Below are 27,623 nucleotides of genomic sequence, written 5' to 3'. Positions count from 1 at the left end.
GTGAGCGAGCGAGGGTGAGAGGGAGGGTGCACCGGTATGCGCTGTTGTTATTAGCATCTGGTGCTAGCTGCTCTAATGGAAGAAGAAGATGTTTCTACAATGATGTGGAGGGAGAGTCCTCTCCAGTCAGACTGAGGCTGATAACTACAGCTCAGTGAGGTAAAGGACTCGGAGTGTTTAGATAGTTCACTTTAGTCTAAGTTATCTCAGTGGGTCTCAAACGTTTTGATCACAATTTATGTAAACACATATTTCCAAGGCACTCTTTTATAATTATTGGGATAAAACAGGTTTGAAATCATTCCAATGTATACTATAGGACAGTAAACCAGACGTATCGTTTTAAACTGGAGAGATAAAAAACATATGCATAAATAAAATAGTAAAATAAGATATGAATGAACAACAAAAATAAAATAAGTTACATGTATTTGTTATTGGCTATGGTAGGTTATTGGTTATGTTCACATACTTATTTAATTATTAAATTGTAAACCGATCTTTTTCATATGGGTGTTTGGAGTTGTACCCCCTAGATCTAGTCTCTAGTAATTCTGCTTAAAGTGCACCAGATTGAAGCATTTTACTTTAAAATGTTCAAACATTTCTTCCCGGTATGCCTGAGCAGGCAGATATGCTTGTTTTTCTCAACAAGAACTGTTTTTAAATGGGGGGGGGGGGGTTTCCTTTAAAAGTTGGACTGTTGCACTGTTGTAGCCTCAGTGGTTCTCAGGTTACAGTTACATAGCAGTGAATATAAACAGACTGATTAATGTGAATATTACTGTAAACTAACCTGTGTAAAAGTTTCTCGAATAAATGTAATTTTTTTTGGTGGAAGAAGCATGTATAATTTTTTTACCCTGCCCCTCAAAGAATCGGAATTGAGAACCGTTAAGAACCGGAATCGAAAAGTAGAATCGGAAACAGAATCGTGGAAATTCAAACGATACCCAACCCTAGTCCCCGGTGTGTAAGGGAACTCACAAAGTGTCAGAAAACAAAACCCTCTCTTTTCCTCCGTACCCACATCTCAAAAAAGAAAAGAAAAGGGGGGTGCTGACAAGTAGATCCAGAATTTTCGCTCCTATAACGTCATTGGTGACATCCGGCCGACGTGAATGTCACGTGACTAACAACTCCTTTTATTGGGTCCTTTTATTGGGTTAATTACATTGTCAGAATAAGTGAGAAATGGATTTAACTTCGGTTAGACAGCTATCATACTGAAGAAATATTGACTGTGAATGTATGCAATATGTACTGTATGGCATTCATAATTTATATTACATTAACTGTGATATAATTAATTCAATTTCAAATGAAATAAAATAACATAAAAGATGTTTGTATAGATATTTGAGACGTTTATGACTCTCGCATGCACAATGTAAATCGGGCAGCCGTCTAGACGTCAAATGTCCTATTTGAGTTGCCGTATGGAGTTGTCCAATATGGCGGACCATATCGCACATGCGCAATGCGGATCGGGAAGGGATGCGGATCGGGTAGTGACAGTGACACGTCCCAACCTATCGTCTCTGGCACACGTGACACGTCCCAACCTATATTCTCCGGAACACGTAACACGTCCCAACCTATCGTCTCCGTATACAGTCGCAGCTGTGTGTCTGTGTATTCAGCAGGATGTCTGCTGGAGGCTTAGAGTAAAGTTGTTGTATATATATATATATAATACAAATAATGGCACTGTTCTAGCGGTAAATACTTAAGAAAGAACATGTCAAGCTATGTGCTGTATCAGAAACAATGCGCGGGGTGTTTTGCGAGTAATATGCTGTGTGTTTACATTAACAAGCATGCTAACACTCAGAAGGCTACTGGAGAGAATATGTGTAACGTAATGTCCTTGTGGTAAACCCTGTGACAGAGAAAAGTTTGAGCTCCATACTGTTTCAGAAATAAAGCTGGAAGTGGTTAGGAGCATAATATGGCATTGAGGCCCAATCCCAAACCGCCCCCTATACACTACACACCACCCCTCCGTTTGCGGGTCCGCCACATTAAGTGCTGTTCCAAGCCAACGAGTGTGGAGCGGTGTGGAGGGGGAGTGGGCTATCAAGCCATCAAACAGCGAGGCTGTCTCAACGCTGTGTGTGTCCATCAGGAAACACGCTGTTTACAAGTAGTTCCAGCAAACATCCGCTGATAAATTGCGATGTTAACAACCTCATGATAACCTCATATTTTTTAAACTTAGGATCGTATACCTGTGTTTGGTCTAGAAAAAGGTAAATGTGTGCATTTTATTATAAAGTTGTGTATATTTACAGACTGTTGTAAAAATTAAGAGGCTTATAAACATCAGGTTTAAAACTAAAAGAGCTTTACAAAAAAGTAACACAATTAAAGATGTTTGGAGTTTTATTTTAGTTATACATTTACATTTTTTGTCTAAGAGATGCTGATTTGAAACCGTTGTTACATACAGTTATGGCATTTCCTGTTTCTGCCGGAGAGAGGGGAGTTTGTCCCAAAGCTTGCCGCTGTATTTACTCCCTCCATTTGACAGGAGGGAGCCTCATTGAGTTGCGAGTGTCACTCCACGGAGTTCACTCCGTCACGGAGGGGTAGGGTGTAGGGCGTGGTTTGGGATTGGGCCTGAATCACCGCAGCGTTTAGCTGAGATCTCCCGGTAGAAATCTCTCTCTAGCAGGGGAAAGCTGCGTGACGCTACAAAGGGGCGTGGCATTTAAAGCAGAATCAGCCTGTTTGCAACAGGGCTGCAATAGAGGGGTATGAGCAGTATGAGGCATGGCTACAATGGGTGATCTGTTTGGTATTTTAAGCAAAAAACTTCACAGACATGTTTTGTATAGGTACTAGGCCCTAAAATATATGTTTCCAATATAGCATAATAGGTCCACTTTAAACTAAACAGCATCTTTCTGTGGGCTTTTCTGAAATAAGTGTTGGACACCCTTCATTTATGTGGCTTCAGAAAACTGAAAGACGAGGATTAGCCACTTTGCTAATTTATTTTGTTTAAAAAAAAAAACATCAGCAGTGTGGATAATGAACACAGCACTCACTCGGGCAGTACTCACCACGGAGAGCTTGCTGATCATGGCAGAGATCCAGCTGACGTCCACACCTTTATACACCACCGTTACAAACAGAGTGTGTGGGTCTGTGTCTATCCAGTGGAGCGGGGTGCCTTCTGGGTAACTCATCCTGATGCTGGTCCGATTCCCCACGTCAATACTGAACTCTCCCAAAGGGCCGCTGTTCAACCTGAGACACACAGCCATCGTCTTAACATCAAAACAACAACAACCGGCTCCATTGGTGATCAGCGATGGAATTTAACAAAGTAGTATTGTACTTAAGTACTATTTAAATATACTTGTACTGTACTTGAGTATTGTTATTTTACGCTACACATGTGTAGGCTACTCTACTACATTTTAGATCACACATTTTTTTCGACAGGCATTGTTATAAGCTACTATGTATATATATATATATATATATATATTTTAATGCTGTCAAAATTATCGCGTTAACGGCGGTAATTCATTTTTTGAATTAATTGCGTTAAAATATTTAACGCATTTAACGCATGTGCAGAATGGCCCGCCAGTGGCAGCGCCAGGGTATGGCTGGGGGGTAGGCTACACCCATACCAAGAAATGGCTAGCCCCACCATGAAAAATGATGTTAAACTAAGCAAAATAAAGTCTGCCAACTCGCGGAGTAAATTGCACAGACAGCAGTTAGTAAGATTGATTTCAGTAGCCACTTGTCTGGAAATACCGAAGACCAGAAACGGTTTTGAAAACTTTTGTTACGTAGTGATCGTCTTCTCAATAGAACATATTTGATAATGTCTTCTGGCCAATCAGAATCAAGATAACGGCGTGGTGTTGTTGCAGGACGGAGAATACTTTTGCTGTAGTTCAGGGGTGCACATAACTGGTACGCAGGTTATGTGCGTAATCTGAAATGCGTACCGTCACTTGTTTCACAAAGCGCATTTGCATACCGACGTACTTGTGAAGCTTTTCCAGAAGGCGGTTAGATCACCGGACGACAGAGTCGGTCTCCGTGTGCACAGACAGGACTGCTGTTAACGTCGGTCTGTACAACGGAATTGTGCCAAAACGATGCCAACCGGCTGCGGAGGGAGACTGGAGAACTTCACTGGAGAACTGCGCTAAAACAGCTGATCACAACGTTCACACTGTGGTCACGAAGTACTCCACTAGCCTCCCCCCCCCCCCCCCCCCCCCCCGTTGACTTGAAGTACTCCCCCGTTGATAGAAACAACACGTAATGAATTAAGACCCCACAGTTTGATGATTGATAGGTGTGTGGGCTGTCTTTCATTTTGACACGCAGAAAAATGTTATAATAAACATACTGTATGTTAAATGGATATATCCGCCTTCTTTCATTTATCTTTCCATTCCCACAACAATATACATAAAGAAATGGCATATTTTGGACATAGTTTGAATGGTGATTAATCATGATTAATTAATTTTTAAGCTGTGATTAATCTGATTAAAAATGTTAATCGTTTATATATATATATATATAAACAACAGCATAAGATGCAACCAGAGGTGGAATAAAGTAGCAATACTAAATTGTAAAGATACTCTGTTACAGTCCTTTATTCAAACTCTTACTTAAAGGGGACCTATCATGCAAAATGCACTTTTGTACGTCTTTTACACATGAATATGTGTCCCCGGTGTGTCAGGGAACTCACCAAGTGTCAGAAAACACAACCCTCTCTCTTTTCCTCCATACTCAAATCTCTAAAAACGGGGCTGCAACGGAGCTGATTATCATGTGAATTTTTCTGACGTCAGAAAAAGGGTGCTCCACCTATATGTAGGGTTGGGTACCGAGAACCGGTTCCGGTTCGGAACCGGTTTCAACATTTCGATTCCAACGGCATCATTTAGAAATGTGAATTTCGGTTCCGCTTTTCGATGCCTGAGAAATGTTTCTTGCCGCTCTCCGTAGCCTACTGTATGACTGCAGTGGGGCGGGAAATGTAGCGTTGTACCATGTACCTACACTTCCTACAGCGTAACCTGAGACCAGGGCCGAACTGTCGCACTGGCGAGTGCTTAGAGTTGTACCCCCTAGATCTAGTCTCTAGTAATTCTGCGTAAAGTGCACCAGATTGAAGCATTTTACTTTAAAATGTTCAAACATTTCTTCCCGGTATGCCTGAGAAGGCAGATATGCTTATTTTTCTCAACAAGAACTGTTTTTAAATGGGGGGGGGGTTCCTTTAAAAGTTGGACTGTTGTAGCTTCAGTGGTTCTCAGGTTACAGTTACATAGCAGTGAATATAAACAGACTGATTAATGTGAATATTACTGTAAACTAACCTGTGTAAAAGTTTCCCTAATAAATGTAATTTTTTGGGTGGAAGAAGCATGTATCATTTTTTTACCCTGCCCCTCAAAGTATCGGAATTGAGAACCGTTAAGAACCGGAATCGAAAAGTAGAATCGGAATCGGAATCAGAATCGTGGAAATTCAAACGATACCCAACCCTACCTATATGGGCAACTCTCCACCTATCAGGGGAATGAGAGACCGTTAGAAAGTGCTGGAGTACATATGCCAGGCCTGTAAGTGGCGCTGTAGTCTGCCTCAAAAGCAGAATCAGCCCTTGCAAAAACAGGGCTGGAAAAGAGCAAATAGAGCGAAATGAGGCATGGCTAAAATGCATGATCCGTTTGGTATTTTGAACAAAAAACTTCACAGACATGTTTTATATAGGTATGGCCCTACAATATATGTTTCAAATATAGCATGATAGGTCCACTTTAAGTAAAGCATTTGAGTATCGGCATAACAACATACTTAAAGTACGCAAAGTAAAAGTATTTATTGGAATCATAAATATTAAATTACTGATGATTTAATATGTCCACCTGGTAAAGGTGGAGCCAAATTGACTTACTTTGTATGCTGCTGTTTCATACATCTACTTATAATTATGTCAATTTATATTTACATTTTGTATTAGCTTATAATCTAGTATGTAAAGTAACACAGAAAATTGTGGTGAAGTAGAAGTGTAAAGTAGCACAAAATCAATGAAGGTAAAGTACCTCATAATTGTACTTGAGTAAATGTACTTAACTACATTCCACCACTGGATGCAGTACTTTAAATTAAAATATACATACTATTTTACTTTTTACTCAAATTTGCTCCATGATGACAGACTACTATAGTGATTAAAATGAAGTAATACTATTCTAAAATACTGTATAAAAGAATACTGTTGCTCTTGATACATGAGGTACATTTACTGATAATAAAATCTGTATCGAAGTAACATTTGAAATTCATGACTTCTACTTGTATGGAGTATATTTAGACCATATTAATACTACTTTTGTGAAGGCTCTGAGTATTTCTTCCACCACTGTTGGTTATTCACAGTGGTTATCTGTAATTGTATAAGACAATATGTGGGGAAATTCTAAATTGTTTTAATAAAGAAACATTATGGTTGTTTTTTGTCCGAACCGATAATGGTGTCAAAGCGGTCGATGAGTGTCCCCAGCTCCAGGCCTCTGAGAATGCCTCCATTTCCCATGACCACACAGCGCTGACATTTCTCTGAGGTGTTTTTCGGCAGGGGAAAAGACTCAGAGTCCGGCAGCTTTAAAGGAAAATTCAGAAATACAATCATTTTGTTTATTCTCTGATATAGAGCTCTCACAATTTTGTATTGCGTTAGTGTGAAACCTATGCTTTTTATTATATTGTACTTCTTAAATAAATATGTAAATATATAGTACACACTAATATTTATGTGTTAATAAGCCCACTTTTCAAATAAATTCAGTCAATTAAAGTAAAAAATGTTTGTAAAAAAATGTTAGTTGATTAAAAAAGCCAAACAACTTATTTACATAACAAGCTTGAAATAGACCCTTCATAGTTCCATAGTTACTATAAGCAACCTGAGGCTTCTGTTTTAAGGGATGAGCTGCCAAAACTTTTTGTAACAAAAATAATGAAACCCTACAGGAGCTGTGAAGGCGGTTTTCTTCTTTAAGCATATTCAATAATCAAGCATTCTTTACCTACATTTCACTGATTTTTCTAACGTTATAACTGAACTTATGAGGCAGTATTCCTCAACTCTAGTGAGGGGCCCAGCCTCTTCGTATGTTTTTCTGTATATGGCCCTCAGTGAAAAAAGTTGGGCACCCCTCTAGAACAAGCAGTTACGAAAGAATACAGAATGATTTAAGCGGCGTTAGATTATTACTGTAATATTGAATTATTGTAATGTAGTATGTAAGTGAATATTAATATCCTTTCAATTGAATAGGGTCCAATATAGCCATTTTAATACTTTAGAGCGGTTTCACTTTGCTTAGGATCTCTCATCAACTGTGTTTGCATCCATCTGTAAACTGACACATAAAGCATAAATTATTACCAAAGGTTTTTAATCTTGGCAGAATGGAGTTTAGAGGGGAACCCACTAAGCTCTCATTCTGCCGATTTTTCACCCTAGACAAATCCATTTATTCTTTTTACTATAAGTAGATTTTTTAAGCACTATCAGGGTTCATATATAGGACAACAAACTTGTGGTTAAAAATGTTAAACGTTTTTGCCTGCATTGGCTTGCGGTGCGGTGAGAGCTGGGGCCTATGCTACGAAGCTGGTTCAACCTAACCTGGATATGTTGAGTTAGCCGGTTGGCCTAATCCAAAACATACGCGCTCTCGCTAAACGGTACTACGACGCTGGTTATCAAGTGGATCGCTCAAGCCAGCCGTGTCCTATCTAGTTAGGTGCACGTTCACATGAAAGGGGTGGTATCTGGGAGCATTCGACCAATCACAAACATGGAGAAGCATATACTGACAGCGCAGCGTCATACTTCCTGAATGAAAAGTGAACTTTAATACTAGTCAAAAATGAAGAAGTTAAACTTTAAACATCCATGACTTAAACACTTGATCCAGGATCAAAGCCACAGAGCTGCACCTGCAAGGTGAATACAGCTGGCAAAATAAAAAGAGTTTGAATGCGTACATTAACAGGTTTATGTAGGCTGTGCAGAGCCTGGACGGACAGGTTTGTGTCAACCTGTTGCTGGTGATGGCTGTGTCCCCGCACCCTCTCACAGCTAAATTGGCCTGATTGCTGTCTTGTTTGGCTTAGACTTTCTGGTGACGACAGTTTTCCCGCTTCCTCTCCCATAAAGTTGCCCTTATTATGTTCTTTTGAAAGTTCTGCTTGTGGCGTTGTGCCAGAGCTATCATTAGTATTTTGAGTTCCCAGCTTTAGCTGCGTCTCTTGTTCAATTTAGTAGGGAAAGCCTAGGGTGCCATATTTTGCCCGTTTTTTGTTTCGATGCAGAGAGTAAGGTAAGTACTGGCCATAGTTACTACTGTAACTACGGTCCTATGCCATGTAACCATGGCCTACGGTTCTATGCGGGCTGTTCTCTTCCTTAGAAGCTAATTATCTGGTCTTAACATTTGTGTTTTGACTTGGTCTCGCTTGAATGTTAGCAGCAGCCGCTTGGCTATCACATTGCATGTAGGGTTAAGCTTCATTATTTAACTCAGCCGGTGAGGGCAGTGCTCCCGCTCCCGGTAACGTATGGTTTTGATTGCAGTAGCGCTATATTGTTGTATTTACTGCTCCTACTAGACTTCTAGCAATAGGATGGGTAGATGCAGAGAACAATCTTCACTGTGTGTGTGCTGTGTGCTCTGCATGTGTGGCCATTAAAGAGGATTTCATCCTCCCAATATTATATTATCTAGTGTTTGGCTGACACTTTTAAGCACCGGCTACGGTTAAGCACCGGCTACGGTTACTTTTGTAACTACGGCTCTGAGCTATGTAAGTACTGGCCATAGTTACGACTGTAACTACGGGTATTTGCCGTGTAAGCACTGGCCATGGTTACTACTGTAACTACGGCCCTGTGCTGTTCTCTTCTTTAGAAGCTAGTTATCTGGTCTTAAACATTTGTGTTATTTGACTTGATCTCACTTGATTGTTAGCAGCAGCCGCTTGGCTAACGCCTTGCATGTACTGTTAAGCTTCATTATTTAACTCAGCTGGTGAAGGCAGTGCTCTCGCTCCCGGTAACGTATTGCTCTGATTGTTAGCAGCGGTCGCTTGGCTAACATCTGGCGTGTTCTGTTGAGCTTCATTGTTTAACTCATCCAGTGAAGGCAGTGTTGTTCTCCCCCGCTCCTGGTAGACGTGCTGCTTGATTCTTAGCAGCAGCCGCTTGGGTAAGCTGCCCCGTTAAGCTTCTTTATTTAATCCAGCTAGGTGAAGGCAGTGCTCTCGCTCCCGCTCCCTCTGCTAGTAACGTGGGTGTAGGTTATTTACATCCCTCTCTGTGTTCGGCGAGTAGGAGCATTGCTCTACTCTTTCCGTTCAGCAGGTAGCTGGTGAAGGCTGTGTTCTCGCACCCGCTCCCGGGTACGCTGCACCTGGCATACGCTATGAACTCAACCAGTGAAGATAGTATTCTCACACCCGCTCCCGGCTACGTTGCATCCGGCTACCTACAGAATGGTTCATTCATGTAGCGTCTGTATGGCTTCTCTTGAGCCTGAGGACGGCCATGACCGCTGCCTCCCTCTGCCTTGGCCTGCATGAGCTGTAGCTTCATGCCTCGGGCGCTCAGAGTGGCTAGAGTGGCAGAGGTGGCACCTCTTCTCGTCACAACTTCCTCCAGCTCAGTCTGGCCGTTCCCGGCGACTTGATGGAGTGATGGCTATGGGTTCACCCCCCAGGTAGAGGACTAGAACAGGCTGTCCTCTAAGGTGGATTGGTCTGTAGGGATGCCTACTTCCACGTGGGCCGGGCAAGATGGTGCCTTATATTCAGTTCCTCCGGCCCTTGGGCAGACTGACGGCTGCCTCGGCCATTGGGCCCTTAGGCCCGCTGTCGTTGCGCCCCATGCAGATGTGGCTGAACAGCCTTCACTTGGACGCCAAGTGGCACAGGAAAGTCAGGGTGTCGCAGCGTTGCCTCCACTCTCTGTCACGCTGGAGGGGCAGGGCCTATCTCCTGATAGGCATGCCCATGGGCGCCATCCCATCCCGCCAGGAGACCGTCACCATAGGTGGCATCCCATATAACCTGGCTGAGCCAATATAAAACAATCAGCTAAATAACTTTTCAATACATTATTGATGACTATTTTTGAGGTACTTTTAGGTTGGCAGTAAACATAAGTCAGAGGTAAATGGTGTACTTTTACTCCACTAAATGTATTTAATACCTTTAGTTACTTTACATATCTGGATGAATGATGTGAAATATAATCAAGTGTTAAATCAGACTTTCGTTCCACCTGGAGTAAATTCACAAGCTACCCTGCAGTATACAAAGTCATTCAAACTAGCTGCACCTTTACCAGCTTTGAGAACACTTTAATGATCAATCATTATAAAACATATCATATATATTATTCTGAAATGGACCAATCTGCACAATGACTACTTTTACTGTCGCTACTTTAACTATATTTTGATGATAATACTTTTCTACACTCTGGTACTTCTACTTTTACTCAAGTACAAGATCTGAGTACTTCTACTTTCACTACATGATCTGAGTACTTCTACTTTTACTCAAGTACAATATCTGAGTACTTATTCCACCTCTGGTAGCGTATTAGCCTGAATTGTAGCCACAAAATCACGCAGAGCTGCATAAAAATAGACTCACAAAGGTAACTAATATTTACAAATGTGTAGAACAATGATTTGTAGGTCATTTTGACTACTCAAGACACCTGACTTATACATCTTCAAAGGAAGACTGTGTTCATTCTATAATTACATGGGATTAAAGCAAAATGTAGTTTTACTTGTATAATACTTCCAATATTTTATATAAAAGCTGATGATTGTGTGCACCTGGTGTCCTGTGTTGTCTCCTCCCCCCTCACCTGTGTCTTGTTGTGCTGATTAGAGTGTGTGTATTTAGGCTCTGTTTCTCTGTCTGTTGAGAGGGCTGGGTGTGTGTGTGAGATCCTTGTGGCTGCAGGATGTGGACAAGGAGAACAGCAGGATTGAGGCTGTGAACTTTGTGCCCATGTTTTTAATAAATGCCCACGTCGGGTTATATTTTTGGACGTTCTGCCTCTGCCTCCTTGCTTGGTCTGGGCCGCTCAACGGTCAGCTTCACATGGTAGGAAAGAAAAAATGCAGGAGAGTACTAGCAAAATCTTTAGTTGATTTGCACAAAGAGTACAACCAGCCGTGAAGCACATCATGCAATATCATATAGACAGTTTGTACGATATAAGCCATTCTTTATCACAGAAGCCGATCAAATTATTGTAATACATGTGCCTGCTACCAGCATGAAAACATGCGGCTCCGAATTGACAGCTTGTCACAGAGGGGTATACTCTCCTCAAAAAGCCTATCACATCTCCTCTCAAGTATTACTTGTAATACTGAAGACTTACATTGTATGAAATGAACATGCACAAAGTGCTGCTATGATGATATCAAGCTTGCGGCTTATAACCCAGACGAGCGAGCCAGATGGGAACACTGGATGAAGGAAGACGTGGTGGTTGGGAACAAAACATAAGAAAACTGAAAAGGGTACAGTGTCAAAACTTGTTGAGGAATTCAACAGAGTTGGACGCCATTGCCATCCATCATTACAACTGGCTTCACCAGGCCGAGAAATGCAGGAAACTGAAAGACAACCTGAGAGAGAACGAAAAAGTTCTACATGTTAAATTCTCTGAAAATTATGCCTGTAAATTGAACACAGAGATTCAATCATTTCATTTTGGAGGAAATCGACAACAGGCATCCATCCACACAGTAGTGGCTTACACATCAACAGGTTCACAATCGTATGCCACAATCTCTGACTCTCTCAGCCATAATGAACTGGCTGCGTGGGCCCATATCAAACCTGTAATACAGGAAATGATACAAACCTCGGTCCAAAAGATTGACACGCTCCATGTGTTAAGTGACTGTTAAGTGACGGTCCAGTCACACAGTATCGAAATGGGGAAAACTGTTTCCTGCTCAGCAGTGTACCCTATACCTGGGGGCTCAAGCAAATCACTTGGAATTACTCAGAGAGCCCACGTTAAGGGTGCACCTGGTGGAGCTGTGAAACGGATGGCGGACAACCATGTCCATGGGGGGAAAGACATACAAAATCCGAAGGACTTGTATGAATTTCTGATCAACAGAAAAGTCGATTGATGAAAGTGACATTAATGTCTTCAATGAAATGTTGCCACCATCAGTTCCAAATGTCCCTGGGCTTCTTAAAATACACAAGATACTTTCTTTCTGTCCAGGAGAGATTTACTACAGGGATCTGAGCTGCTTCTGCCAATACCCAGAGATGTGTGAATGCTTCAAACCAACTAAGATAAGGATGGACGATTCTTCGAATGCAAATTCTGATCACCTGCAGCCAGACAGCATCCAGAAGACCTATGCTGAGAGTTCCAGTACTGATGTGGAGAAGAATGAAGAGTACACTGTGGGAAAGTTTGTCATAGTTAGCTATGACAACTAGGGATGCACGATAATTATCGGTCCGATATTAGGAATTATGATGTCATCCCGATAAACCGATAACAGTATTAATAGCCCCGATAATATACAATATTTTTTTTGGGTAAAAAAAAAGAAAAAATCCTGCGGTGTGGGTGGATTGGGATGAGGGGCGCTTGTTTTTCACTCGGCTCCTCCCGTTTTGCCAGTACTGTGGTGTTAGTGGTTTAGGAAGAGGGGAGTTCTTCACAAATCCAGCGCTCCCTAACTCGTGCCTGATCAGTCACCTGAAACATCGCCATCGCTACGATGGTGTGTTAAAAGCGTACGAAGACAATAATACAATACAGTGTGTGTGTGTGTGTGTGTGTGTGTGTGTGTGTGTGTGTGTGTGTGTGTGTGTGTGTCTGCGCGCGCACGTTGGAGCTATGTGCAACTCAAGGCATATGCTCGAACCGGAGCAGCCTGGACGCTGCAATCATGTTGCTGAGTGTGCTGACTTCTCCTACAATGTCCCGCTGTCTGCTTCCTGCATAAAGTCAAGTGCTCGGCGCAGTTGTGTGGATAGAGCGCTCCTCTGTTTTCACTTAAACAGCTCCTTATATCCGTTAGCGCAGCTAGCTAGCACCAGATGCTAACAACAACAATGCACTAAGGTCTCTCTCTTGCTCGCTCGGACCACACGTACACACACCCTCCCGGTGGCCAGTCGGTGCCTGCCGGTGAGCGTGGAAGTGTGGTCTGCCACAAGCGGGCGGCAGGAGCAGGGCTGTCAGCATCAGCTTGTAGATGGTATTTTAAACTCGATGCGCTCTGAAGCTACGGGGCGGCCGTGGAAAAAAAATACACATCGCGTTAAAATAATTAGTGGCGTAATTTAAATTTTTATTATCGGTTATCGGTATCGGTATCGGTCTTGAGAAGCAGGAAGTTATCGGTATCGGTTTCAAAAAACCAATATCGTGCATCCCTAATGACAACAAACTATTTGTTGGTCAGATCACCAAGCTACTTCTTAACAACATTGAAATCAAATGCATGGAAAGAGAAATGTATTCAAGTGGCCTAATAAACCAGACTGCATTTACTACCACAGAGAACAAATCGCCAGTGTCATCTCCGAGCCAGAGCCCAACCAGCGTGCTGCACAGCTCACCGAATATGACTGGTTACTATTCAATGAGATCTGAAAGAATGTAGAAACATGATGCGAGTCCCAAGCACCAACATCTACAGTATGAGCTAGTGGACATTGTTTCACCACTTGAGTTAAACTACAGATGTGACTGAATTTTACCTAACAATGAATGTGTTTATCTTTACTGAATGTTTTTATTAATGAGTTCTATCAATTCTTCAATGAATTTGACTGAAATGAAATTGGTTATCTCTACTGAATGTTACATGAATGAACATTAATGAGTTTTATGGATGAATTGTTTAATGAAGTGTTTTGAATATGTTTCAAGCTAGTGCTAGTGGATCATCGCCGGAGCTGTATTAGATTAAAGAGCCTGTGACACGGTTTTCCCCCATCATCCAAACCCATCAATTTGAGTAAATATTGTCCCCTTGAAAACCGTTACTGAACTGATTTTGGATATTTGTACTTTGATAACCATTAATCTGCCTTCAATGTTGACAATTTTCTGGATCTTCTCGCGGATTCTTCAAGTCCCGCCAAATGATGGGTGACGTCATTGCGGGCACAGCGCTCCAGCTGCACCGTCCAGGATCCCAGCATCTGCATATAAACCTTTATATATATACAGTCAGATTTAAACGCACGACGGCGCACACAGCAGCAAGCTCAGACAGCGATGACAGGTTCATGTTGAACGTGTCTGAGAGCTCATATGAGGCTGAAGGATCGGTTTATGTTGTATCTTCTAAGTTTAGGAATGAGGTGCGTCAATATTGGCGATCATATGGTCATGTAGCCAGTGGTGGAATGGGACTAACAATCATCCGGGTCTCTCGACCGCCACTTCGGTACCGCTAGTAAGCTGTCAACGGGGGGAGTGGGGGATGTAAAATACAAATATGATGTATAATGTCTGTGTCTTTGACATTAGCGCTGCTAGCCACCTGTGCCCTGTACTACGAAGCCAGTTTCAACAGACCCTGATATGTTTGAGTAACAAACAAACTAACAACAACAAACGAGATCTCGCTAAGCGGTCCTACGACGCTGGTTATCAACTCGGTAAATCAAGCCAGGGTTTCTCTCTCCAGCTGAGAGCGCGTTCACGTCTAAGACACGAGTGGATCTGACTTTCATTACATTTGTCTCGAGTGTTTCGTCAACATAATGTGTTAAATAATACTTCTGCATCCAGTCTGTGACACTGAGTGTTGCACGGCCAGATGAGGCTGGAGAAGCTGACTCAGATAAGGAAATATATGATATATTATGATATTATCTGATCGATGATCTGATTGATGATGTAATATGAATGATAAGTGCGACACGTCGGCGTCTTCTCTGCATACGGCAGTTTAAACTGTATTTCCTTTATCCTGTAATATGACTTGAGAGATTTAAACTCCGCACACTGAGTGGATCTCTTTTCTATAGACGCCGGAGGCGGACAGCGTCAGGTAAAAGAAGTTATTTAGCCTTCTCAAACCTGAGCCTCACGCGCCGTCTATGGGGGATGTGCTAGTTACTTATCCGACCGGCCCACTTCGGTACCGGCCCATCGGGATTCGTCCCGATGGCCAGTCCGCCACTGCACCCACAGTCCGCCACTGCACCCAGCCCACGTAAACTTGTCAACGGGGGGAGCCTCGCTGCGGGGAAACGGTGTGGACCTAGTGTCCGATCAGAGTGGGAATAATATAATAATCCGTGCATTTTATCCATTAATTTCCCCAACATTGTGGTAAAAAACCACACGTTTAATCCACGTTGTTGGTGTACTACAACTACAAAAAGCATCGGTTTGTTTTCTCATCAGTAAATGCAGACCGGCTCAAACAAACGATTTTTAATCATCATCCTCACTCATCATTTAATGTATAATATGTTCGCCGAATTGACATGAAAGCACTAATAAATGTAGTTTCATCCACTTGAGTTTATAACCACAAAAATAATCGATTTGTTTTTATATCACATCCGACGGGAGGAAATTCAGCAGCTCTCACTCCCGATTTGTAATCCTAATGTAATCATCATCTTCACCACGATTCATTTATGTTTATATCGCCGAATTGACATGAAGCACTGACAAATATGAATATACTGTAGTCAACTTCATTAAAACGTTATTAACGTGCCCTAAACTCAGTAATTCACCATTTTCTACGCATGACACAACACACTTTGTCCGTGTTTGGCTCTCGAAGCGTTCCCGCATTGACGTCACTTCCGGCTTCCCCAAAACTTCAAAATGAGTGAAGGAATTTCCCCGCGATGTTCGAAATTATTGATATTTAACGAAACGGTATCGCTTTTTCTTTTTTAAACTGACGGTTCGAGATTACTAGTAGCCCAATATTTCATTGCACAACAGTTGTTGGGATGGTGTCACAGGCTCTTTAACATTAACATGCTTATTGTAGTGGTAAGTGCACTGCCTTGCGGCCTGTAGCACCATCCTTGATGGAGCATATGTGTGGGCTACAGGAAAGGAGTGAGCAGAGGGTCGTGTTGTCGATTCTTGTTCAGTTTTCTGTGACTATCTTCCTCACCCTCTCAGACTTTGAGTTGCACGTGCTGCTAAAGAGATGCACTACCGTGGAAACCAAACAATGGTGTAGCTGTATTACAGTCCGAGTGGAAACAGTCCTGAGTAAATCTGATTTAGTCAGAAATCGGGAGTCTCCCGCGAAAATCGGGAGGGTTGGCAAGTATTGTGCCCAGGTCACACGTAACAAAAAACACTTGCCGGCCACGCGCATAGCGCGGGGGGAAGGCCGGAGCTGAGCTGTTTTATGTAAAAGCGAAGCAATTAAGCGCGCTCCGACTGCTTTATTTTCTTTTAATCTAAAAAGCGAAGTAAAGCATGTACAATTTCAAGCACCATTCCCAAAATTCAAGCACTTTTCAAACTTTGAAAACACCTTGTACAATTTCAGGCATTTTTAAGGATTTTCAGCACCCGTACGGACCCTGCTGACTTATATTTGGTTACACTGCCATTTTGTTTATGCAGCGCTTTGACTAACCCTAGCGCATGTTTGGTCCAGTTGGTGAATGTTTTCTAAATGCCGTGCATATGCTGTTAAGTTGGTGAAGATGTTTCAGCATTTGCATGTGTTCTGGCACATTTGTGTTTTTATATTTGAATAGAATTTGAAACTGCAGAAGGTTAGGGCCGTTGTAACGCGTTTGCAACTGTTGGCCGCCGTAGGTAATGTTCCTTATGGCAAATGCTTTGTTTTTGGCGTGTTCTGGCACTACCATTTTTGTAAGTGTCACAAAGTGAATAAAGTCAGTATGTTAGACAGTGGGACGGATGGTTAAACCTTTTATATAATTGTTGCATGTTACATAGTGTTGTGATTTTAATGTGCGCTATTTAGCGATGAACTCTTTTTATTTGCATGCTTGTTTAACCTCCTCAACGAACTGTCACAACAAAGACACAGACACTGCTGATTGACACACCGGCACCCAGTGAAAATCAGCGATCTCATTCGCCAGTTGCCAAATCCACTCCCCCATAAATACGCCGACAACCTGCTAGACGTCAGCTATTCTTCTCTTGACAGTTGCTGCCTCACCTCGCCGCAGATCGGACCGGATCGGATCCTTCCTGCTTCTCGCAACGAACGGACCCCTGCAGTTCCTCTTCCTGTCGGATGGACAAGACCCTCCTCCAACCATCGGATTCAATGCTCAAAGAAACTCCAGATAAAGGGAAGTGGCAATTTCTCCTGCTTTTGGGCGTCTAGTTTTATGTCACGAACGTTACATTGTTGTCCCCTCCCCTGACTTTTGTTGTTTACCGAGGGCTACCAGAGGCTGACGGTACGTCCACACTGCAGCTTTTCAAAAATCTTGAAAATCTTGGAGCTGGGCGTGTCTGAAAGCTTGGGGATTTTTTGCGACCAACGCGACCAACAACCAATCACATGAATCTCCCGCCCCCGACATACAAAGCAAAAAACCCCGGGAATTTTATGCGAGCAATATATATATATAAACTCCCCAAACAGGCGAAAACCTACCAGTTTCACCCACTGTCTCTGCCACCTCACTCCATGCCTGGTTCCTCCGGGTTGGTATCCCGTTAATAGTTCTAGTCGTAAAGAACCGGGTGATTTGTTACCGTAATTTCTCGTTTGGAATATGAGGAAATTAACTGCGGTCTGGTTCTCCCTGCTTACACGCGGTTTGATTGGCTAGCGCTTCTACTGTCAGATTTGCATAAACGTGATTTGATTGGCTGACGCTTCCAGCTCAGCTTCAAAAGTTGAACATTGCTCAACTTTTGAATCCTGGAAATCTTCGCTTCGCTCCCCCACAATGCAGTTCGGCGAAAAGCGAGGCAAAGTGACGTCATCCCCATTCAAAGTCAATGGGCAGAGAAGCGTTGGAAGCGGTGGAAGATTCGTCTAAAGCTGGTGTGTAGACGTACCGTGACGGACAGAGTGCGGCGGGCCGGCAATGTGGAAATCCTGGCACTGGATTTCCTGGAAGGGACTTGAACCTTGCACTTCTGCCTGGCAAAAAACCGGAGTGGAGTTTGGTTCCAAGCGGACAGGACTTTCAGGATTTTATCAACCCCTGCTAGAACTGTAATTCTTAAGTAACTGGTTTATATTTATTGAACATTATTTTAACCTTACGTTATTTTAAGTATTTATCAAAGGAGTGTTTATAAAGTAACTTTGTATAAATAAACCATTTTACACCTATTGTGCTGTCCTTCTCACTGTATTGGTGTGGCCGGGAATCCGAATCTTTTAATATAACTTTGATGTTAACAGGCCTCACTAGGCTGTTACATAAGAACAGAAGGTGCCAATAAATGCAAATCTGGCTTCAGAATGAATGATGCTGAAAGTAGAGGACAGAGAGAAAGAAGGAGCATTCACCAGTTTCAGCAGCTCCTCTGCTTTGTGCTGAAACCCTCTGAAGCCAAAGGGAGGCGGGTACCGGAAGATGTCGTCGGGGAGCGGCAGGTCCTTCCACAGAAAGGCCTGGGTCATGCGACTTGAGGCGGGGAGTCGAGCTAACAAGCTGTGCCTGGTGCTGCTGGGCCGACACTGACCCTCCAGAACTCTGTGCACGTGCTCATGCACTTGCTGCAAGGAAATGGGTTGTAAAAAAAAAGGGTAAGAACCATAACAAAAAGCAGACTGTTTCACTGCAGAACCTTTACTGACATTATCTCTGTTCAATCTTTTCTGTTTATTCCACAGTTTTCTATCTGGTTGTATCAGCAGCCAAACAGACGGTTGTTGTAAATGCTGGCATTGGGGGTTTTAATGTCATGAATGACTACTTGTTTCACACAGGAAGTGAGACAGAATAATTTTCATTCATGCAGTTTGAATACAGGCCTCGTCTTTAAATAAGATGTTTTGTCTGTCCAAAACCAAAAGATATTCACTTTAATTTAAAACTGATAAAAGCAGGACATTTTGACATTTGAAGAGCTAAAATAAGTGGCTTTTTTGCTGCCATTTTGTAGGAAAATTACTAAAGCAGATCATTAGTTTAAAAAAAAAACTGGTAGAAACTTTATGTAAATGTGTCAATATATGTAGGTAGAAGATGGGCTCTAAGCATTCATTCACTCAAATACATCTCAAATTCTTAAATACATAAGACTTTATCTTGCTTAATTTTATATAATTACATTTTTCCCTCAAATTAATAATTGATACTCTGAGAATATGTATGTATTGGAGGACTTGACACTTAAAGCTGAGTTTGAGTAGAGCTCATTATATCTATCTATATATTTATTACATGGACAATACCATTAGAGTTGAAAAAAGAACAATCTTCTTTAAAATATGTTTTAATCCAATTGAAATCCAAGCGTTATCCATTTTGCATTTTATTGTTAATAATACTGTTAATTCTATTTGTGGATCTGTTGAAACAAATGAGATCTTCCTTCAGCCTTGCCTAATGTTAGGAGAATGCACTCCAAGTCTCTCGGTAGTCAGATAGCTGTGGGACCTTTGGTGCGTCTCTCCTTGTTTACTTATGATTTGACAATTGTATTTTTAGTTTCAGTCCGTGGGAAAGTCTCTCACCTTTTTATGCGCGTGGTTGACATGCCAGTCCACAGGCACGCTCGTCTCCGTCTCTCTCAGAGGCAGAGACAGAATCGCCACACACAGCAAACCTAAAACCACAGCCAGTGCCAACCACCGCCTGCACACAGACAGAAAAACACACACACACATGCACACACACACGGTTTGTCATTTGAAGTATTTAAATATGCAACACTATCTGATTTGACAGGAAGGATACTCGACTAGGCCACAGAACCATGGTGTTTTCACAGAGGCAGGTTACTAAATGCAGATAACGGTGTGGGAGAGAAACTCACTCTGGAGGGAACATGTAACGAAGACCTCCAAAAATACTCATTCCAAACATTAGCCGCCTTTAGCTTAGCGGCGGGGACATGAAGTCATGCATCCGCGATGGAGTTTGTTTTTAGCATTACGTTACTGTGCCAACATCCTGTGTGTTTTCACGTTTTTATGTTGACATACTCAAATATAGACAACTGGTAAAGTCGACAAAACAGCTATTGTGGTATTTCCTTTTTGCATTGATGACCTACCACCACTAACCTTAAACCCTGCCAAACCTTGCCAAACGCTGTCTCACAAAAGGAAACTTGTTACGGTATAATGCTTTGGTGATTTTGTGTCATGGGGCGGTGGTGGCGAAGTCGATAGGGACTTGGCTTGGCAATTGGAAGGTCACCAGTTCAAGTCCCGGCAAGACCAAGTGCTACCGAGGTGTCCCTGAGCAAGGCACCGTTCCCTACACTGCTCCCCGGGCGCTGTTCAAAATGGCTGCCCACTGCTCCTAACACTAGGATGGGTCAAATGCAGAGAAACAATTTCCCCACGGGGATTAATAAAGTATATCAAATGGTGTAATCCCTGGAAAGAGATCAAAACCAATAAAGTATTAAAGTAAAGTAAAAAGTAAAGTAAGGCGAGGGAGGAGCAGGTTTTTGAAAAGACAGCCCTAAATGAATAGGGTCAAACTCGAGCTGCTCTGATTTAGTGGGAAGCTCTTCTTTTATGCTTGTGGTAAAAAACTAGATTGTTTACTTAATGCTTCCACATCATCATGCAACCACCTGCACTTGGCTTTCTGTCTTTCCTTCTCACAGTTTGAAGAGTATAACATTTAGATGCGGATATGCTGCTCAAATTAGATGTTTCTCATGAAATGGTCATAATGGTCTTCTGAACGTTTTCTTTATCAAATGTTAAATATGTTTCCAATGTTTAAAATTATAATAATTCATGTTTCTATAACCTAATTTCTCTTAGTGTGTTTACTGTGTTTTTTGCATCTTATAATAATAACGTATTGTATATGTATGTATATATATATATATATATATATATATATATATATATATATATATATATATATATATATATATATATATATATATATATATATATATATATATATATATATTAGGGCTGTCAGTCGATTAAAATATTTAATCGCATGATTGTCCATAGTTAATCGCACATTTTTTATCTGTTCTAAATGTACCTTAGAGGAATATTTTTCAAGTTTTTAATACTCTTATCAACATATGAGTGGACAAATATGCTTTATGCTAATGTTTATTATCATTTGAACAATGACAAATATTCTCATGAATATTAAACACAACAACCTGGAACCTCTCTCATACAATACAGTGTGTGTGTGTGTGGTGTGTGTGTGTGTGTGTGTGTGTGTGTGTGTGTGTGTGTGTGTGTGTGTGTGTGTGTGTGTGTGTGTGTGTGTGTGTGTGTGAGATCGTTGGAGCTATGTGCAACTGAAGGCATATGCTCGAACGGGAGCTGCCTGGACGCTGCAACCATGTTGCTGCAATCATGAGTGTGCTGACTTCTCCTACAACGTCCCGCTGTCTGGCTTCCTGCATAAAGTCAAGTGCTCGGCGCAGTTGTTTGGATAGAGCGCTCCTCTGTTTTCATTGAAACAGCTCCTTATATCCGTTAGCGCAGCTAGCTAGCACCCGATGCTAACAACAACAATACACGTAAGGTCTCTCTCTCGCTCGCTCGCTCGGGCCACACAAACACACACCCTCCCGGTCCTCCCGATGGCCAGTCGGTGCCTGCCGGTGAGCGTGGAAGTGTGGTCTGCCACAAGCGGGCGGCAGGAGCGGGGCTGTCAGCAGCATCAGCTTGTAGATGGTATTTTAAACTTGATGCGCTCTGAAACTACGGGGCAGCCGAGGAAAAAAAATACACATGCGTTAATCGCGTTAAAATAATTAGTGGCGTTAATTTTTGTTTGCGTTAACGCGTTATTAACGCGTTAACTTGACAGCCCTAATATATATATATATATATATATAAATAATTGTATTAAATCTGCTTACAGTTCTGTTTCATATGGGTGTTGAGAGATGTATCCATAGATCTCCTAATTTTGCTCTCAAAGTGCACCAGATTGATGCTTTTAACTTCAACTTTTAAAAACAAATCTTGCCCCCCCCACCCCGCATGCTCCCCCGGGAAGATTTTAGAGGAGGTTAGGTTAGGGTTTCCCCCCCGACTTAAATCATGTCCACTTGGATTGGATACTGAATACATTTCCACACATCTTGTGTCCATATCTTTCTGTTTTGGTGGTCATGCCACAACCGTGCACGTGCATGCATGCGCGAGTCATGGTAAAATATCTGGATTAAGAGGTTGCTTTTTCTTTGCAGAGCATGAAAGAAAGGCCGAATGAATGGGCTGTGATTTTAGTATTTTTAAGCAGAAGTCAATCATTTGTACGGCCCTCGGAGGATGTTGAAAAAATGTAAATGGCCCTTGAGAGGGAAAAGGTTCCCCACCCCTGTTGTAAACAGATCAATATGTCATGTGTAAAAAGCCGATCTACAACCAGAAACTGGGTTGGGTTTCATCCACTTGAATGTGCGCAGTCTGTTAGGTAAACTAGATTTTGTCCATATTTGGGCGAGCTCGACTGACACTGACATCATTGTTTTATCAGAAACATGGCTAAACAAATCTATTTTGGCCTTAAATGGTTATAATGTGTATCGTACCGACCGGCCTAATAAAGGTGGTGGCGTTGCCATTTATGTTAAGAATAAGTTCAGTGTATCCACATTAGTTTCCAAATCTATCAGTAAGCAATTCGAATTTTTAGCCTTAAATTTAGAAGTGGCAAAGGGTCAACAGGTCATGTGCTGTTACAGACCCCCCTCAGCTGTCAAGGACTCCTTGTCTTCGCTAGCAAATCTTTTATCGCAACTAGACTACAAGGAACTAGTGCTACTTGGAGATTTTAACTGGGACTGGTTAACTGCAGTGTCAGAGGATTTTAAAAACCTTTGTATCTCTTTAAATGTTACTCAGATTGTTGACAGTCCTACTCGCCCTAATATTAAGTCCCCAAATAAATCCTCCCTAATTGATCTCAACTAATATTCCCTATAAATACTCAGCTGTGAGAGTATTTGCGAATGATCTGAGTGACCACTGTGCTGTAGCCACAATTAGGGACACAAAAGTCCAAAAGGTTAAACCTCGTATTATCATCAAGAGAGACATAAAACATTTTGTGGAGCAGGGTTTTGTACATGATCTGTTTGGGTTTGATTGGGGAAAAATCGATTTGTGTGCTGATGTTGAGACTGCATGGTCTTATTTTTATCTTGGTTTTATGGAAATTATAGATAGACATGTACCCCTGCATACATTAGAGTGAAGGGACGAGACAATCCTTGGTTTTCTGCTGAATTATCTAGTCTCCTACATGAGAGAAACAAGGCCTGGGCAAAGGCTAGGAAATCAGGCTCAGAGGTAGAATGGCTGCGTTTTAGGCAGCTAAGGAATAGCTTCACTTCACATGTCAAAAGTGCTAAATCTAAGTATTATCTGTCAGTTACCACAAAGAACCTGAACAACCCTAGAAAATTCTGGAAAGCCATAAAATCGATATCCACCGGTGATATCCGTAATGAGCTACCTCCGTGCCTTACCACAGCATCTGGCTCTATATCGGATAGGGCTACCATGTTAAATTGTTTTAATGAGCATGTTGTGTCCTGTGGCTCTCTGTTTCTAATTCTGCTTCTGTCACAGTCGGTGACTCAGAACAATGTGGTCTGGAAAACCATTTCAGTTTTACTCCTTTTACTGTTGATGTTGTTCGTGAAGTCTTAACCAAGCTAGATCCTAAAAAGCTGGCTGGTCCGGACAACGTAGAACCTTTCTTTTTAAAAGATAGCTGCAGATTTTATTGCTCCACCTCTTACTACTCTTTTTAACCTCTCTCTCAGCACGAACAAAATCCCAAAAGTATGGAAGTCAGCTTATGTCCTGCCACTACTAAAAGGAGGGGAGGCCACCTTATTAAACAATTATAGACCCATCTCTAAATTGTCAGTTCTGGCTAAGGTTCTTGAACGCCTATTGAGTGAACAGGTAAAGGTGTTTTTATGTACAAATGACATCCTGTCTAAACATCAGTCAGGCTTCAGAAAGCAACACAGCACCATCACTGCCACAATGAAAGTGGTAAATGATATTACGAGTATTTTAGATAATAAGCAGAGTTGTGCAGCTCTATTTGTTGACCTATCCAAAGCTTTTGATACCGTCGATCATCACATTTTGAAGCAGAGGCTGGTCAGTATAGGCATATCCAGCCATGCAGTGGGTGGTTTGTGGGTGAACTACCTCTCTGAAAGGTCCCAATGTGTTCAGTTTGATGGGCTGTCTTCTGAGTGGTTAAACATCACTAATGGTGTACCACAAGGTTCAGTTTTAGGTCCGCTATTATTCTCTATCTATATTAATAGTTTAGGTGCAAATGTCGAAGGAGCAACCTTACATTTTTATGCGGACGATACCGTGATGTACTGTGCAGGTCCCTCGATTAACGAGGCTGGTGTTAAATTACAGGCTGTTTTTAACATTATTCAGGCTCAGCTCTCTGAGCTTAAGCTTCTTTCAAATGTGGATAAAACCAAGGTAATGCTCTTTTCTAAAGGTAAAAATACACCGGAGACTGCTTTGGATATTGTAACTACGCAAGGAATACAACTTGAAGTGGTTACCTTTTACAAATACCTGGGTATCTGGTTTGATGATTGTCTCACTTTTAAATTTCATGTAAATAACCTGCTTAAAAAGCTGAGGGTTAGGCTAGGTTTCTTTTACAGAAATAAGTCCTGTTTCTCGCTTGAGGCCAGGAAAAGGCTAGTCACTGCGACCTTTTTACCTGTGCTGGACTATGGTGATTTGTTATATATGAATGCACCTGCCAATTACCTGAGCAAGTTAGATGCTGCGTATCACAGTGCACTGAGATTTTTGACAAATTGTAAAGCACTTACACATCACTGTACCCTGTATACCAAGGCGGTTTTGCCATCACTTACTGTACGGAGGCTCAGTCACTGGTACTTTTTCATTTACAAAGCCATGTTGCATAAACTACCATCTTATATCTGCTCCCTGTTCTCTCTGCGAATTGAAAGTACTTATTGCCTGAGATCGCATGTTGTGGTTTTATTAAATGTGCCAAGTGCTAGGACTGTCTTAGGGAAGAAAGCTTTTAGATGTGCAGCTCCACTAACATGGAACAGTCTGCAAAAAGAATGGACAATTACCAAGCTAGTACCACTACATGTTTTTAAAGCTCGGTTGGATGCTACAAAATCAGATGCTGTTGGTACCTGTACATGTGGTTAAATATGTAAATTGTAATCTCTGTACATTTTGCTGTATGATGTCCTTTTGTTGTTTATGTTTTTATGTCTTCTTGTGGAACCTACTGCTGCAGGTCTCCCTTGAAAAAGAGATCATTGATCTCAATGGGATTTTACCTGGATAAATAAAGGTTTTGAATTGAATTTGAATTGAGAAATGTGAGATTCACAACATCCACAACAAATGCCTGATCGAATTTTGTAAATGTAGAAACTGGTAAATGTACCTCCATAAGAAAGTAATGGTTTAGCCCGACTTGTTACTTAAAGAGGCCCAATGATGCTTTTTGGGGTTTTCTTTTACCTGTAGTATGCTATAGGTCTGTGTGCATGCAAATCGTCTGCAAAGGCTTAAATCCCAAAGTTCCCTCCCTCAAAATACAAATATGAACCTAAAAAAGGAGCATTGCATGTATGTCCCTTCCTTACAAATGTATACAGAAGAAGTGACCTATTCTCTCACACAGCAACGTGACATCGATAAGAGATTACAAGTATGTAATATCTAGTTTAGAAATGGATTAGGCAGTGGAGGAGTTTCAGTTCAGGGAAGAATTATATCAGGGTATATGCAGGAATCCTGAAGTCAAATGTAAGACCTTTTAAGACCTTTTTAAAGACCCTTTCCGTACATTTTAAGACCTCATCGCCACTTCGAGTGTGAACCGGTTACATTGGCGACACACTTTACTATATACAGTATTGATTGTCCTCCCTCCTTATCTTCCAACCATTTGGACGCAAACTTGCATTTCCCCATAACGAATGACAGGTGAGGTCATTCTCCAATGTAACGGAAAAAAAGAATAATAATACAAATAATAATAATAATAAAATGTGTCCACTGATCTGTGTTGTAAATGTGATTTCTGTATGAATCGCTTTTTATAGTAAAAATCGGCTAATTTGCCGAGCTCCGCTACAACTACGGGGAGCGATGAGATTGAGAAATGAGGCAGGGACGAGCTCTGCCTCACAGAAGCCCACAGTAACTTGCTGGAGCACGGGCACTAATTTAGCGCGGGCACTTATTTTGTGAGCACGCTCAAGCCAGTTACTGTGTGGTGAGCTCTTCCTCACCTCAGAATGCGTCACCCCACAGAAACTGGCTGGAAAGCGGGCCCTAAGCGCATGCCTGCACCATCTCACTGTATGCCACCAATGTAATGTTTGTAGATCCCTTTATTACATTTATCCTCGCCATCCATAGTCTCTAAATATTAACTTATTTCACGTATATATGATATTTAGGCTCGCTGGTCTCATCATACAACGGCACTGAGAAAGCGCCAGGGGAGGCAACCATAACCTCTGCCGCACTGAAGGGGGCGATCTTGAGCTAGCTCTATCAAAAAAATTAAAACATTGAAAAATGCACTTCGGTTACAGTGGTGATAAACAATGGAAGACCGATGCCTGAGCTTAAGGACCTTCTTCAAACTAACGGACAGAAAATAACACGTTCGTTTCAAACTGAGTGGTACCAAAGAAAAGACTGGCTGTGTGGCTGTGCTACGAAGAATCGACTTTACTGCTTTCCCTGCCTTTTGTTCTCCACTAGCGACAACGTTTAGACTAACATTGGATTTGGTGACTTAAAAAATCTACCAAGGAGCCTCAACAAACATGAGAGATCGATCACTCACATTCAAAGCCAAATCGCATTAAAAACTTTCGGCACTTCTCGGATAGATCTGGCCCTCAATGACCAGCAGAGATTAAATGTCAGCATCCACAATGCCAAGGTAAAGGAGAATCGTGAGATCTTAAAATACCTTATTAATGCTGTCTGCTTCCTAGCTAAACAGGAGTTGGCATTTCGGGGGAATGATGAGTGCAAAATCTTCGAATCGCGGCAACTATGTCGAGCTGTTACATGCCTTCGCTGAAAAAGATGAGAAATTAGCAAGGCATTTGGAAACATCCACAGTATTTTCTGGCCTTTCAAATAGGATACAGAATGATCTCATAGAAGCAGTCAGTGATGTTATTAAAAAATGATATCAGGCATGAGATTAATGCAGCCCCATTTGTTGGAGTGGAAGTAGATGAGACAACGGATGTCACAAACAAAGCCCAGGTCTCTGTCATTCTGCGTTATGTGGACACAAGTGATGTGAAGGAGGCGTTCTTGGGATTTGATGATGTGAGTGATGACAGGCGA

General features: G+C 41.8%; 1 protein-coding gene across 3 annotated transcripts in view; it reads right to left on the bottom strand.

Annotated features, from left to right (window-relative positions):
• The window catches only part of st3gal5 (ST3 beta-galactoside alpha-2,3-sialyltransferase 5), a 39,832-nt gene that overhangs the window by 7,728 nt on the left and 4,481 nt on the right, over positions 1 to 27,623 (bottom strand). For 2 of the 3 annotated variants that reach the window (XM_034093625.2, XM_034093626.2), the window contains exons 3-6: positions 19,764 to 19,884; positions 18,591 to 18,800; positions 6,532 to 6,664; positions 3,069 to 3,259 (exon numbers count right to left, since the gene is read on the bottom strand). In XM_034093625.2, coding sequence (XP_033949516.1) covers positions 3,069 to 3,259; positions 6,532 to 6,664; positions 18,591 to 18,800; positions 19,764 to 19,884 — 655 coding nt within the window. Of the gene's footprint in view, positions 1 to 3,068; positions 3,260 to 6,531; positions 6,665 to 18,590; positions 18,801 to 19,763; positions 19,885 to 27,623 lie in introns of those variants that run through there. The other variant, XM_034093627.2, reaches the window with a different exon arrangement.

This window comes from Pseudochaenichthys georgianus, chromosome 10 (genome assembly GCF_902827115.2).
Source record: "Pseudochaenichthys georgianus chromosome 10, fPseGeo1.2, whole genome shotgun sequence".
In the NCBI taxonomy this organism is placed as follows: domain Eukaryota; kingdom Metazoa; phylum Chordata; class Actinopteri; order Perciformes; family Channichthyidae; genus Pseudochaenichthys; species Pseudochaenichthys georgianus.
This window is presented reverse-complemented; position numbering and strand designations above follow the sequence as displayed.